General features: G+C 37.1%; 1 protein-coding gene across 1 annotated transcript; it reads left to right on the top strand.

Annotated features, from left to right (window-relative positions):
• Positions 1–9,845: 9,845 nt before the first annotated feature.
• LOC103959054 (TPR repeat-containing thioredoxin TTL1) lies at positions 9,846–13,507 on the top strand. Its single transcript, XM_009371392.3, has 7 exons — positions 9,846–11,063; positions 11,167–11,362; positions 11,466–11,638; positions 11,841–12,174; positions 12,282–12,486; positions 12,594–12,694; positions 13,084–13,507. The coding sequence occupies exons 1-7, from the start codon at positions 10,054–10,056 to the stop codon at positions 13,234–13,236; spliced, it is 2,172 nt and encodes a 723-aa protein (XP_009369667.1). The 5' UTR covers positions 9,846–10,053; the 3' UTR covers positions 13,237–13,507.
• The last annotated feature ends 2,571 nt before the right edge of the window (positions 13,508–16,078 follow it).

The raw sequence follows: 16,078 nt of genomic DNA, 5'->3' as shown, positions 1-16,078 counted from the left end.
CTACGACTGGAAGTGTGGAGTTTATCTGGATGACTCGGATTGTGTGCAAATTGGGGCAATTTTGGCAACCTTGGGGATGGATGATTGATTTCCATGGGGTTCCGGCAGCCCTTGTGTATTGATTCCAGTTGGCGATTTTTGGTTTTTAATGGCTTGTAATGTTAGGGTTTGTTTGGGCCAGGGCTTATGCCTTTTGTTTGGGTCTTTGGAGGAGGGATTTGTGTATATTGTGGGCTTTGTGTATATTTTAGTTCTTTGAATGAAAGTTACATTACCAAAAAATAAATAAAAAAAAATTCAAAGGAAAATTTGATTTTTTGCTTGTAAATTTGTTCTTTTTTAGTGATGACGTTCTTTTTGCCCAAAACCTTAACGCCATGATCCAGATGTAGACTTTATGAAACAATGTTGCCGTCAACATAGAAAGAGGTTGAGATAGAGAGAGGGAAGTGGTGATGAGGCTAACAATTTGGCTTTGCTTCAGACTTTATGAAACGATGCTGCTGTCGACACAGAAAGAGATTGGGATAGAGAGAGGGAGAATGGTGATAAGGACAACAATTTGGTTTTACTTCTATTGGGAATTTTTTTGCAGTGTGTATTTTCAATTGTCAGATGCCCTTGTTAGGAACTTTGTAAGGCTAACAATTTGGCCTTGTTTCTGTTTATTTCTTTTTAAAATGGTTGCTTACCTTTTGGCATTTCTTGTTTTAATCTGTCTCCCAATTTGGTTTAGTTTCTTTTGGGAGCTTTGTGCTACTCAATTTTATATAAGTTGGACCTGTTTATATGATGGAGGAAGTGTTGCCAGCTTTGTGCTAATCAATTTTATATAAGTCAGGAAATGACTTGTGCAGAGTACTCTTTTTTTTTTTTTTTGTAACTGACTGTGTTGGAGCACATTATTTGAAGAATGAATCAATGAGATTCTTATCTGAATAGACATAGCTCTAAGGAAATACACATGTGATATATTTTCACTTCAAGAAGTAAAAGATGAATGTTAGGTAGACATTTACATGATCAACCGAGGTAGACATTTACATAACAAGTTATGGTTTACAAAAAAACCTCTAGCTTTACATGCCCTAACTCATGCATTCTCTAGTGAGTCCCTAATACATTTGGATTTCTAGTTCACTAAACTAACCTAAAAAACAATAGCTGCACATTAGGAAATCTAATGATGACAAAAAAACCCAAAAACAATAGCTGCACATCTAGGAATCCTACCCAAAAAACAATAGCTACACATATGGATTCTACCCAAAAAAATCCAGTGATGACCCAAAAACCCAAAATAATAGCCATCTATTTAAGCATGACTATTCCTAGTGATATTTTGATGAAGAAAAGGTTGGGAACTAGACGGCTGAGATTCTTCACAAGGCAACCAAGGCATTGCTTTTGACATATGCGTATTATGTGGTTGTAACTACATTCAACAACTATAATGAGATAAAAAAAATATGATAGATATCAAATAGAGAGTGAAAGTTGCAAATAGATGACAAACCTAAACAGGATGATATGGAATTGGCATATAGGTATTATTGCCAAACATGTGAATTGGGACCTGTATATCACATGCCAATTTCAAGTTTGTATTTGTCAACTAATCAAGTATTGTTATGAAGATTAAAAAAACATTCAAAAGTACTTCACTTGTGATGAATGAGAGGGTGGCAGCAGATAAGGACTAAAGACATTGATACCACCAGTCTGTTGTGGAATTGTAACCTAAAACATGTCAACGATAAAGAATTAAATGTGTTTAAGTACTTGATTAGACTTCTTTTTTCTTAGTAAGGCTTTTTCCAAAGCACTTCTAATTCTTCGTCTTCCTCGATGAGACTTTTCTTTCTTCTTAAGCCCTTTTTGGAATGATGACATCAACGTTCTCCAAACAACTGGCCATTTAGCAATTACAGTTGGTATGCCTTTTCTCATGCACATCATCATTCACTTATAGATGCAAAAGGTCTTCAGCCATTTTTGCCAATTTATTTGCTTGCTCAATCACCAGTTGGTATGCCTTTACATTTTCAGATGCCCTTGTTGATAATCTAGTGCATATAGAATACAAGGACCTATATCTAAAAGCTTGCTGCAATTTAGGCTCCACTTGAATCTCACGCCCCACACATGTCTACCACACTCTCAACTTTTGCTTCTTTACTCCACCTGTTCACTATATATTGTTCAAGAGTTTCCTTGATAAGCATGGCTTCTCTAAGGACTTTAATAGCATGACTGTACAAAATACCTTTCATCTCAAATAGTCTACAGTTGCAAGAAACAGTAGATATACCTTCCCTTTTAACCATACGCTTCTTAGACTTATCATCTAGTTTAACCGTGTATAAGCAATCCCCACCAGCAACACAGTTTGTTATTGACAATTTAATAGATTCTTCAAATTGATCTTGAAACAATTTGAATATCGTTTTCGTGTAAACTTCTCTAGCTTGTTTTAACAATTTGATATCAAATTTGACATGTGCAATTCTAAATTGTGGGTCATACTCCGCTTCCCACTCCTTGTACCTAGTATCGGTAAGAACCTTCTCAAAGTTTGTGAAAAATTGAACAATATTGAGATCTGACTTCAAATAATTTTTCAATCTTGCATTAAAACTTTCACTTATTTGTGTGCTTCGTATTCCTATAGACCATGCCGATCTCACATATGAATATGCCCATTTCCTTCTAATCTAAATGTGGTGGCCAACCAGTCATTCTCATGTGCATCATACTCATCATGCATAGAATACCAAGTAGCTACAAACTCATTTTCCTCCTCAATGTGGTCAAAAAATTTTGTCAAAGCATCGTGAACTCCTTCCTCACATCTGAACAAAGTATTCACATTTTTACAAGCACATTCTGCATCAGATGCCATAAACAAAGTCTATGGTAAGTTTGAGGCATCACCTCTAAAATAGCCTTAGCCATCGCAGGATCTTGATCGGTAAAAATAGTTCTTGGAGCCTTGCTAGTTATTGCCTTCAAAAATGTCTTAAATAACCAACTAAATGAAGTGGCAGTCTCATCATACATTAAAGCTGCTCTAAATACAACAATCTCTTTGTGATCATTAAAGCCAACAAACACTGCAAATGGTCGATCCAATTCATTGACTTTATAAGTTGTATTAAAACTTACAACATCTCCCAAATGGCTATAATCAATTATCATTTTAGCATCTGCCCAAAACATGTTTGTTATTTGCTCCTCTTTGTTCAAGTGTAGTTCATAGAAGAGTGATGGGTTTTCCAATATTTGTTTGGAAAAGTATTGTAGTAGGACTCCAACTTCTCCATATGTCATTTTCTTTTGCCTCACAGTTCGAAGATAATATTTTTGATCCTGCTTAATATATCCTAAAGACTCTCTTCCACCTGCTTGTTTACTTATTAACTCATAAGCCAACCTAGGTGGAATCCCCGATTCTTCAGCCAAGTCTACTTTAGTGGCTTGTGAGGCTGTCATTTTCCATTGGGATGGTAACATATGGGCATATTCTTTCTTTACTAGGGGATGATTATGTTGTTCAACAAAAGTATAAATATAAAACTTTCCTTTATGCCTATCCAACCTAACGCCCATATGAGCACCATATCCAGTCTCGTCTCTGCTTTTGGTCTTTTAATCATATCATTTCGCTTATCTACAGCTCGAAACCCTTCTTTAGCACAAGAAGACATTCTTGAAGTGAGTTCACCAGTCCTTTTATTCTTGCCACTACTTTCTCTTCGAATACTAAACCCCATAATTCCACCATACTTGTTGTGGAAATCATATGCTGTGTGTTCAGTATCAAACTCCATATTTTTTGTAGGTTTCAATTCCAAAGTACTTTCTACGCCATCATTCGGTTTATCCATTATATCATTCACTATCCAATCCTACCACACAAAATTTACCAAGATTCAGACAACTTGAGTTCAACAAAAAAGACCAAATTTTCTATAGAAGCAACGCAACATCTCCTCTTTTTCAAACATAAACATGCAACAAATCCAATCTAATTGCAAAAATATCATGAAAAGGAAATTCAATAATGGAAGCCTAGCCTTTATTATTGAAGACTAGTGGCAACCTGTTGATCGACCAAAGTGAGACGATGATTTTTTTTTTCCTTCCAAAATTTTTGGAGGAAGGAGATGCAGGAATTGGATTTTTTTTTTTTACCTTTGAAATTTTCGGAGGAAGGAGATGCAGGAATTGGATTTTTTTTTTTACCTTTGAAATTTTCGGAGGAAGGAGATGCAGGAATTTCATAGGAAGCAGGAGATTAGTTTTAGAGGAGAAGTGATACAGCAAGGAATAGGGGAGCGTGGGAATTGTAAAAGGCAAACAAAATTGCCTTGGTTTGCGTGAAATAATTTGAAAGCTTCTTGGACGTTCTTGGCCACAAGATCAATTTGAAAGGTTGTGATTAATTGATCCCTACGCTCCATTGGCAACAGTTCAAGAGAGGATCTGCTTCCAGTTAATAAATATACATAGAATATAGAAATACTTGGAAATTTAAAAGTACACAATTTTCAATCAAAGAATAAATAAAAACACTACGATCTCATTTGATGTAAGCACACGCATACATATCAACTGGTTTGGTTTGTTTTTAACAAATGACATGATCTATTTCATTGCCAAATTACAATGTGCATTGGGGGGAGCTGTATGCATGGGATTAACTGCTAATTAGAATGTCTTGTTGAGAGTACCGATCCTCCCCATGCCATGTGAACCAGAGCCACAACTAGTTAGAGTTCTGGTTTCAATGACATTATTATAGATGACAAACATGCATGCTTAAAGCTCAAGGTTTGGCCAACCTTTCAATGGCATTGGATCACGTGACCATCTGTTGTCATCTTTACTTAAAGTGCACGTGCCTCCCTTTCTGGACACCCTAATATACGTATGATCACTTTCTCTCAGACTTTATTCCCAAGCAGCATGCAGCTGGCCATGGCCTCTCATCGATCTGCATCTTGCCAAACGCCAATCATATTGCAATCTCAGCAGATCTCCTGCCCTCTCAGCTGCTTCGCTTTTCATACCTTACACGTATCACTTTCCCATGACACACATTAAGCCTTGCATTCCAAGCCTGCCCTTCTTTTCTTTTTTTTTTTTTTTTTTTTTGGGAGAGAATTGTTATTGGCACTTCAAAATTCTCATTCTACACTCCAAACTTTCTATATTTAGAAAGAAAAATACACTTATGAGGAGTGTAGAATAAGATTTTTGGAGTGCCAATAACACTTTCCTTTTTTTTTCATTGTTTTTAAGATTCCAACGTGGAGAAGAAGCATTTAACTTTTATCAATGCCTCAAAGCCCTCTGTTTTACCATGTCTTTATTCGTGTAGTTTAATTTCTTTTACGATTACTATATATCTTTATTCAATAACGCACCAAAAACTTTTCTAAATTTCCCTCTAGGTATGAGATATGACAATTTGAAGCGTTAAACATAGATGAGGTTCAAAGCGAAACATTATCAAAATATTTGGGACCTCAAATTTTAGGATTTGTTTGGATATATGACATACAAATAATATTCTTTAATTGTCTTATGCACAGATGTTGTCATATGCTAATGTATAAATTTAAACTTAGTCTAACAATATAAACATCTGTATCGCAAATGAACATTGCTGGCCGTTATATTTTGTTTATATACATAGGTGCTCATGATCCAGCCGGCATAAATGCAAATTTCACGTGTCTAGATTTACATGCATGCTTATGAATCAATTTTGTTAAAAAACTCCAGCTGGGTAAAGTTGGACTGTACCCAGCAAAAGTGTTGCTCGATCCTAGGCCTATCCAGTGTACCCACCTTGGCTTTAATTTATAAATGTTTATCCTCATCTAACTTTTGTGGCATGAACATATATTAGATTAGTAATCCTAACTACTCTACTGCTTAATTGCCGCTTAGGACCATGACATGAATACCATGGCCTTGTTACAATCACACCAAAATATTTCTCAATATGTTGATTCCCTCGTGGTATAAAGAAAACTTTTGACACCAAGTTAGCTGGGCTATTCTTTCATATAAAAACAATTTCAGTCGTTATTTCTGCAAGCAATAATATACAAGAACAATGGGTCAAATTAACAGAGAGACTTGTGGATTTGCATAGAATAAAATCGTAGTGTTTTCTTGTGATTTAGGACTTCTCACAGGTGAGGTGCATATATACGGCGCTCTTGGCTTATTTAACTAGTCCAATATTCAAGTGTCATATTTAGATTGGGTGTGACAGATAAGGCCTACATTATTTGCAGACCATCGTAACACGTGTATTTGCTTTCAACCTCGTCCAGTAATAACCATCATATATATATATATATATATATATATATATATATATATATATATATATATTCTGCTCCATCATGCATGAATATTAAGCCCATGGTGCCACTTTTTTGTATGAAAGTTGTGACCGTGGTTTATTCGAAGTTTGCTGAGCACAAAGACAAATGAAGGAGAGGGACTTGAAAGGAGAACCAAGGAGTTGGGGTCGTCTAATTTGGTATATAGTTGTAAATTTTGACTACATTCTTAGCTTTTAGCAAGCTCAGAATTCACGAAAGTGAAGAAATTTGAGATTACAGTATAAAATTAATTGATAATATGGAAAGTAATTTTCATACAAGGTCTTTTCTCCCATTAATGTGGAAATCATACTCACTATGCCTTCTTTGTGTGGCGAATTTTCAAGCCTAGCAAATAGACAACACAAACGGGGTGACATGGAGCACGCGTGGGTTTTAGACTTTGCACATGAGATAACTTGCTCTGATACCATGAAGAAAATTGAGATTCCACTATAAAATCAAATTGACAATATGAAAAGTAATCCAACTTACATTTAAACCTATGTAAGATCACTCCTCTCTTTAATGTAGGGCTCATTCTTACCAAAATGTATGCAATTCTTTAGGGATTTCATGCATGCAGGTCCCCTTGCCACTTTGAGTCACTCCTGTTAAGTCCTATCTTGAAGAGAATGTCACAATTGCCTACTAGCTAATACAGTCGGCCGTGGATTATGCACATGGATTTGGGCTTAAGAACCACAAGAAAAAGGTGTTGCAACATGGACATGGCTTCGTTATCTCCATTCTCTATGATGCTTATAAGGGAAACATTACACGACATGAGTAATGTTCTTTTACTAGGTAAATATTTATTGATAATTTTGGGTTGCACATATTGACAAGCATCAACATAATCAGTTATATAGTTTCATTATCGAGTATCAAAACCATAGAAAATTTGGTGAAGAAACACTTTTCTATTAGACGGAATCAACATATTCAGTTATATACGTTATATCTTTGGTTTATACAAGTACAATTGGAGGAGGAGAGAATACAAGACTTATGTGCAATATTTATGCTTTTAATAACTTGAGTGACAAGCCTGTTGTTTGATATGTCATGTTATGGTTGATAGACTACTAGAATATATAGTATTTACTTCATCCTAATTAGTCGTCTATTTATAATTTAATATGACACATTGGCTACCAAAACAACGTTACCATTAATTGCACAAACAGATGACCTGTAACTCATCATTAGATCGGTGTTTAAGATTTGACAACCTTTCATACGCATAAGCCTAACCTAAGTTGTGATTTCTTGACCTCGTGTAAGGTCGTAGGCGTCCCTTCGGGGACATCGTATGGTAGGTTTTAGGGAACTTATTGCACCAAACTAAATCACTGCTAGCTGTTGGAGTGGCACGTCGATCGATCACACATATATCATATCAGATTATGTGGTACACCTTCTACATTCCAAATATTAATAATTGATAGAATCCTATGGTGCCGTCCTCAGCCTAATTTTTTTTAGAACTTGTGAGGTTGTTGTTGGGGTGTATAAGCCGGCACCGACTAGATATGTTACCACAAGACATGATGGGCGCAAACTCATCAGGACAAATATTCTCACAAGCTTTCCAAACCTTCAACTTCAACTTGTTTTGCATATATATATATATATATATATATATGGTCCTACAACATCGCATACCAAAACACATTCAAATAGGCAAGGACTTAGTCGCATTTTTGTATAGAACAAGTTTGGTCGACAGTCCCATCTATTCATGCATAATGCATTACACAATCCGACAACGACAAGAATTATCATGTACCAACCCATTGGTCTTTGTGATAAACAACCATTATGTTCACCTAATACGTAATTTATCAAATCGATAAATAAGTTGCCTCAAGGGAACTTTTTGCAATTAATCTAATTAGGCTATGCAATTTTCAAATTAATGCAGACTTATTTTGTATAATGGCGATCTCAAATAAGATTAGTAATAGTTCCAATGGTCTTTAAATCTAATTTCCTTTCTCAAATTGGTGGTCAATTATGCATCCTTGCCATTTCTTTTGGTAGATACATTCATTTTATTTGTTAGGAATTCAATTCCAATATTATTTAAAATTTTCATTTCTCAGATTGAGGATGAATTAATATCCTTGTCATGCTTAATTCTAGTAGAATATGCTTAATCTTATAATTTTTTTGTTTGAGTACATCGATATTTTTATTCTGAGGAGAGAGGGAGTTCGGCTAACAACACAATGGGCAACCTAATTTGGTATCGAATTCATCATCCACAGGATTCGAACCTAAGACCCCTCACTTCCAAGTGAAGAGGAATACGACTATACCGTAGTACTGAGTGACAATCTTATAATTAGATTAAACAACTTTCTTACATGGCATCCACAAAGCTCCTTCCCAATGTGATCATAATCGATACCTCTAGGTTCTTGAAGAAGTTTAAACAACTTTCTGGAAACTACAAACACTTCATATTATTTCAACTCACCAAGTTTCGAAAGCGAGTTGAGCTTCCCTTTACCTTTTCATAGTCGGGGAAGATCTTTCAAATTGAAGTGTGGATTAAAAACTGGCCTCTTGCTTTTAGGTTACTTCTAAAAATCATTTGATTATCATATTTAAGATAACAAACATACACTTCTTAATTATGTTCGTTTTTTCTATTTGATTCATTTTTATATGATCACCAAAAAAACAAAAGGTGTATAATTTCCCTATTTTAGGATAACAAACACACACTTATGCTTAAGAGATAAAATCCAGTGAAAAAAATAATAAGAAATGAAAAGTGATGTATAATTGGGAAAGCTTATGTTAGAAGACTCAACTTTTCCGTAGCAGGTGTAATGCATTGGTGCATTGGTGTATTGGTCAACCTCTCAGCTTCTTACCAAAAAGTCGAACAAGCACTAAAATTTTGATGAGGATTTAACAAACCACTTGTTAATTTCTTGTTAAATCCATATCGTCCAAATTTGTCTCATGTTTTGCTAGTATGTAATTGTCTCGCATCTCAGCGGTACACATGTCGTGTGCTTTGTCAAAAAAAAACAAGAGCCTTAGCCACCAGAAGATGTTGACAAGTCCCTTTTTCAATAGCATTCAACTTCTAAACATATCACCTTTAGCTGTAAAATATTGAACAGTACCGCTCTTTCTTTTTTATATTTTTAACATTATAATTTTACAGATTTCATACCAATTGGTCATTAGTATAAGGATTTTGGGAACCCTAAAAACAAAAAGCATTACAGTAGGGCTAATCCTTTTTCTTTAACACGCTAATTAAGCTTATGGTTTTGACCCCACACACACACACCCACCATATACCGGGAAAGAAAAAAAAAAAAAAAAAAAAAAAAAAAGGGATAAAGTTGGTTTCTTGGAAGCCACTCTAAAGGAGGCTGTGAGCTTATTTATACACCTTTTGGATGATATTCTGGTTCACAATAATCCTTCAGGGTCAAGCCATCTCTTTGTTTTTTTCCCCATATATTTTAAGCCCGAGTCTTTCTTTTTTGTCCTTATTCATTTAGATTGTTATCTGCTAATATTCACATTCCAGATGTTATATTAGTTTAACATGGATTTTAATACATCTGTCTTCTAGAACTAGCTTCATCTATAGGAACCAAAAACTTGAAGGAAAAAAATGGCAGATATGGCAAAGTACAAGGTGAGAAATGAATTGGGTTGTGGTTTTATGGGTGGGATTTTCCAGTGCAGAAGCTACTGGCCTAGAAAATCATCTGTTCATTCACTACCCTCCTCAAACACTAGCAAAAATGATTTGAATCCACCAGTCAGTGATGAGTGCTCTTCAAAGTCTAATGAATCAAAGACCCAACCAACCAAACCCACACAGCGTAGTGCTACTGTAATCTCCTTGAATTTGGGTAAACCTTCTCCCAATTTCGACTTGGAACACGCCAGGAAGCCTAGCTTGGGCCATCCAAGCCCTTCAGCTTGCCACCAAAAGGTTCAACCAAGAAGACATTCAGGTGCTGCAAGAAGCTCAACTTTTTCATCCAATGGAGCAGGGCAGATCAAGGTGTCACAGCAGCATGACTTGGCAAAAGAGATGAAGCTAAGAAGGGCGTCCACTGCTGGCTCTGCAGAGCTCGGTAAGAAGATCAGTGATCACCAGCAAACCAATGAAAGCAAAGCTGTAGTCCGAGCCACTTCCAGTAGTTTAATTTTTACAGGACAGGGGAGGAACTTGAGGCAGCCGGGCGTTACCAATCAGATAGCAAGCAATAGTCCCAGTGCCATTTCAATCAAAACTCTGGTTTATCATCCTAGAAACGTAGAAGACTCGAGTTCCACACCTAACCGAAAACTAGGAAGCAATGTTGTGATGGGAAACATTGTGAAGAAAAACAGTGATGATTTTGGAGGCATTGCATTGAATAAGTTAGACCCTGAGGTGTTGAAGTCCATGGGGAATGAGGCATACAAGGAGGACAGATTTGAAGAGGCCTTGGCTTTGTATGATCGTGCAATTGCGTTGGATTCAAACAAGGCGGCCTACTATAGCAACAAAGGAGCAGCTTTGATTGGTTTAGGCCATCTCATTGAGGCGGTTTTCGAGTGTAAAGAAGCAATCCAGATTGAACCCTCTTACCACAAAGCTCATCATCGGTTGGCAACAACATATCTCAGGTAACATGTTTTCCTGCAGGACACAAATTTTACGTCTTGAGTAGCTTCACCGTGTTGTCTATTAAAACATTTGCTTACACATGAACATTACTCTGTCATTTAGACTGGGAGAAGCAGAGAAAGCATTGGATCACTACAAACACTCGGGTCCATACGCTAAATCGAAAGACATTGACCAATGTCAGGCTCTTCAAAAATGCCTCAGCAGGTGCGCTGAAGCTCAGAAATTACAAGAGTGGAATGTTTTGCTCAATGAAACCCAACTAGCAATTTCCTCAGGTGCCAATTCAGCTCCACAGGTAATTAGCTTTTTTATTTAGTCAATCCCTAGTTATGCCAAAGGTTAATTAATTTAATCGGTTAATCAAAATAAATAATATAAGGTTGTTTAATCATGAGTAGGTGTTTGCTCTACAAGCTGAGGCCTTGCTGAAGCTTCAAAGACAACAAGAGGCCTATGCCACCTACCAAAAACGACCCAGTTTTGGCATTGATATTTGCACCAAATTTTTTGGCATGGCTAGTAGTGCCTATCTGTTAATGATTGGAGCTCAGGTTTACTTGGCTGCTGGCAGGTCAGTTGATTTAAATTAATTAGTACGATTAATATAACATAGGATTTTAAATATGTCCTGCATTGCATCACAAGTTAGGTTGGTCCCTATAATTTATTTGCATCCAACTTTATTTATCTGCATCCAGTAATTTAGTATTACTTTATCTTAGTTCAGATAAAATGTCAAGATTTTAACATCATAGAGCTACGGGGGTTGGCAGGTTTGAGGACGCGGTAGGTACAGCTACAAATGCAGCATGGCTCAATCCAGGTGACAAGAACGTCGGTATGGTGGTGAAGAGGGCTAGAGCTGTTGCGTCAGCCCGAGCGAGTGGTAACCTTCTCTTCAAGGCATCAAAGTTTTCGGAAGCGTGTGTAGTATATGGCCAAGGACTACAGCACGATCCACACAATTCGGTTTTACTATGCAATAGAGCAGCTTGTCGTTCTAAGCTTGGACAATTTGAAAAGGCCATCGAAGATTGCAATGCAGCACTCGATCTGCAGCCTTCTTATAGCAAGGCCAGGCTGCGCCGCGCTGATTGCAACGCCAAGGTGAATTGTTATTACTTGAAAGCCAAGCATACTTTCTGCACAGAAAATTTCATGTGTGATAACCCTTTACTAATTAGTACAGTTCTTTTTGTTTTGTTCTATCTCAGCTGGAGAGGTGGGGAGCTTCAATTCAAGATTATGAGATGCTGATAAGGGAAACTCCTGGAGATGAGGAAGTTGGAAAGGCTTTGTTTGAAGCCAAAATCCAGCTCAAAAGACTACGTGGCGAAGATATTGAAGACGCAAAATTCGGATCAAATTTGGTTCTTGTTTCCAGCAATGAGCGTTTCAGATACTTTGTGACATCCCCAGGTTGCTATATATTCTTCCCTATTTTCTAAGTGCTCAATGTTCTACTTTCTACCTAACTAGATAAGAAAGAAGTTCACCAAACTAACACCTCATTGTCTCACCAACAGGGATGTCTGTGGTGCTGTTTTGTAACAAAAGTAAGCAAATGAAAGTGTTACAAGCCCTGCACCAAGTCTCCAAAAGATTCCCATCTGTTAATTTTCTCAAGGTTAGTTATTACTAAAGATTATATGGGCAAAAGGAACATTCACAAACATAACTTGTTGCGAACTTTTAATAGAAAGTAGAACTAGGGACACTAAACAAACAATAAGTTGTATATAAATTATGGTTTAGTGTAAAGGTGGGCATAGTCTGGTTTTGACCGGGATCGGAAATCTCACTGACGGTGTCAATGTGAGATTTCCTCGAGACCAAAACCAAACCGTTGATCCCATCAACCGACCTGGTCTACTTTTGAATATAAATTTGTAAATTTTAGTTCCTATCCAATTTTATTGTTTCAATACAAGTTTGTTACCGGTTCTATTTCTGCATATTTAATCAGCTTATATTAGTATTGTTCTTAACATTCAAAGTGATTTTTTTAAAATTCAGGTGGAGGTAGAAGACCATCCCTACCTGGCCAAAATGGAGGATGTGAGCACAATCCCAGCATTCAAGATATACAAAAATGGATCAAGGGTCAAAGAAATTCCAGGCAAAAACCATGAACAATTAGAAAGCTCAGTCAAATTGTACAGCAGTTGATCAGGATAGTTAAATTAAACAGAAGATAAACAAAAATTACACTTAATATATGGTGACTGGCAGCAGAAACTTCATCTTCCAAAAGAAGAAGCCCACATGACAAACTTAATCCTTTGCGTGCAGTGCACATAAAAAAAAAAAAAAAAAAAAAAAGAAAAGGATGGGAAGAGAATCAATGTAATCATAGATTAAATTTAAGGAATATGGAAGTTTGAGTGGACTTGAATATGTATACCTTCGTGATTCTTTTATATATATATATATATATATATATATATTTTTTTTTTTTTTTTTTTTTTTTGTTTCTGTTCTCCCATATTGTAAGATCTCACATCGTCCAGGGGAGTGGATCATGTAAGCCTTATATGTATATTTCCATCTCTACCTAGCACGAGGCCTTTTGGGAGCTCATTGGCTTCGGGTTTCATAGGAACTTCGAAGTAAAGCTAGTTCGTGCGAGAGCAATCCCAGGATGGATGACCCACTAGGAAGTTCTCGTGTGAGTTCCCAAAAACAAAACTGTGAGGGCGTGGTCAGGGCCCAAAGCGGACAATATCGTGCTACGGTGGAGTCGAGCCTGGGATGTGGTGGGGACTCGGGCCGGGATGTGACAATTTGGTATCAGAGCCAATCCCTAGCCGAGTGTGCCGACGAGGACGTCGGGCCCCTAAGGGGGTGGATTGTAAGATCTCACATCACCCAGGGGAGTGGATCCTGTAAGTCTTATATGTATATTTCCATCTTTACCTAGCACTAGGAAGTTCTCGTGTGAGTTCCCAGAAAGAAAACTGTGAGGGCGTGGTCAGGGCCCAAAGCGGACAATATCGTGCTACGGTGGAGTCGAGCCCGGGATGTGGTGGGGACTCGGGCCGGGATGTGACAATTTGGTATCAGAGCCAATCCTTAGCCGAGTGTGCCGACGAGGACGTCGGGCCCCTAAGGGGGTGGATTGTAAGATCTCACATCACCCAGGGGAGTGGATCCTGTAAGCCTTATATGTATATTTCCATCTTTACCTAGCACAAGGCCTTTTGGGAGCTCATTGGCTTCGGGTTTCGTAAGAACTCTGAAGTTAAGCGAGTTCGCGCAAGAGCAATCCCAGGATGGGTGACCAACTGGGAAGTTCTCGTGTGAGTTCCTAGAAACAAAACTGTGAGGGCATGGTCGGGGCCCAAAACGGATAATATCTGCTACGGTGAAGTCAAGCCTGGGATGTGGTACGTTTGCACACTAACATGTACCTGGTTCAAATGAATTGTGGTTTGATTAAAAGTAAGTATTTGAGATTTGTACTCTCTTTGTTAATTTTGTTATTTTTAGAAAACATAAATTTATACAAGTGAGAGTTGAGAAGAGAAAGTTGATGTTAACTTTGTTATATTGAGAACTTTTGTTTTATACAAGCCATAGTAAGAGGAGAATTTGAACCCAGGATATCATTACCGCTGCCACTAGAATAGTTACAACTACTACGGTACTACCTCTCATTTATGGATTAATACAATAAACATCATTCTACTTTAGGTTAGCTAAATAAGAAACTTCACAAATTTAAAAAAAATTAAATTTCATCATTTCAAATCTTATTATTTTAAAATCTTAAATTTTCTCATCTAAACAGAGTGTTACACTTGTTGAAGAATATAAAGTCCCGCCTCAAAATTTTGACAAAATCAACTTATATTTCTTCTACTACTGATCACACTGGGCTTGTACCCAAAATTGGGTTCTTCTCTGAATTTCAACTTTTGGGTATTCATTGTGATTTGGACCTGATACATAGAGCTTTAGCCACAAGTTTCAGCTTCATCAGTACCAATATAGGCAACATTTTGACTGAATTTTTGTTAAGTTAAAATCACTTTTATTAAAAGATACAATCTACGGGGTAAAAACCATGAAAAGAAAATAGCAAGAGTGACAAAAACGTAATAACTTAGACAAACATTTTTTTACACCGTAGACTGCATCTGTATTAAAGATACGACATGTAAGGTAATGATTTTAAGATAAACGGATAACATGCATTCAAGAAGAGTGGCAAATAAATAACGTCCAAACTTGGAACAATTGGATAACATGCATATAGAAAGAGTGGTCAAAATATAACAATAAGGTAAATTTTCAATTACATTATAGTATGCTTATCTATTGACTTATTTTTAGGTAAAATCTACAAGGCAATGACAATGAAACAAAAAATAAAATGCATTAGGAAGAGATAAAAATGTAGGTCTAGCAATTCCTAGCACGACCCGATAATCCGACATGACACGACACGAAATTAACAGGTGCTCGGGTCAACACGATAACGAATCAGGTCGTTATCGTGTAACTCGATAAGCACCTGTTAAGATTACGGGTTGGTTCGTATATACACATAGGTAACACGATACACGATAAGCAGAATATTAATTTAATAATTTTATAATCCTACAAAAATACTATAATAATTATATATATTAGTTTAACAATTTTATACCCCTAAAAACTATAATATATATGTCACATCCCGGCCCAGGGCGGATCACTTCCCGGGCCCGCTCCACCACCGTAGCACGATATTGTCCGCTTTGGGCTCCGACCATTCCCTCACGGTTTTGTTTTTGGGAACTCACGAGCAACTTCCCAGTGGGTCACCCATCATGGGATTGCTCTCGTGCGCTACTCGCTTAACTTCGGAGTTCCCATGGAACCTGAAGCCAGTGAGCTCCCAAAAGGTCTCGTGCTAGGTAAGGATGGGAATATACATTTAAGGATCACTCCCCTGGGCGATGTGGGATGTTACAATCCACCCCCCTTAGGGGCCCGACGTCCTCGTCAGCACACCACGGTCAGGGTT

This window comes from the organism of the source record quoted next, unplaced genomic scaffold, assembly GCF_019419815.1.
Source record: "Pyrus x bretschneideri cultivar Hongxiangsu unplaced genomic scaffold, Pyrus_bretschneideri_v1 Contig2, whole genome shotgun sequence".
Taxonomy (NCBI): Eukaryota; Viridiplantae; Streptophyta; class Magnoliopsida; order Rosales; family Rosaceae; genus Pyrus; species Pyrus x bretschneideri.
This window is presented reverse-complemented; position numbering and strand designations above follow the sequence as displayed.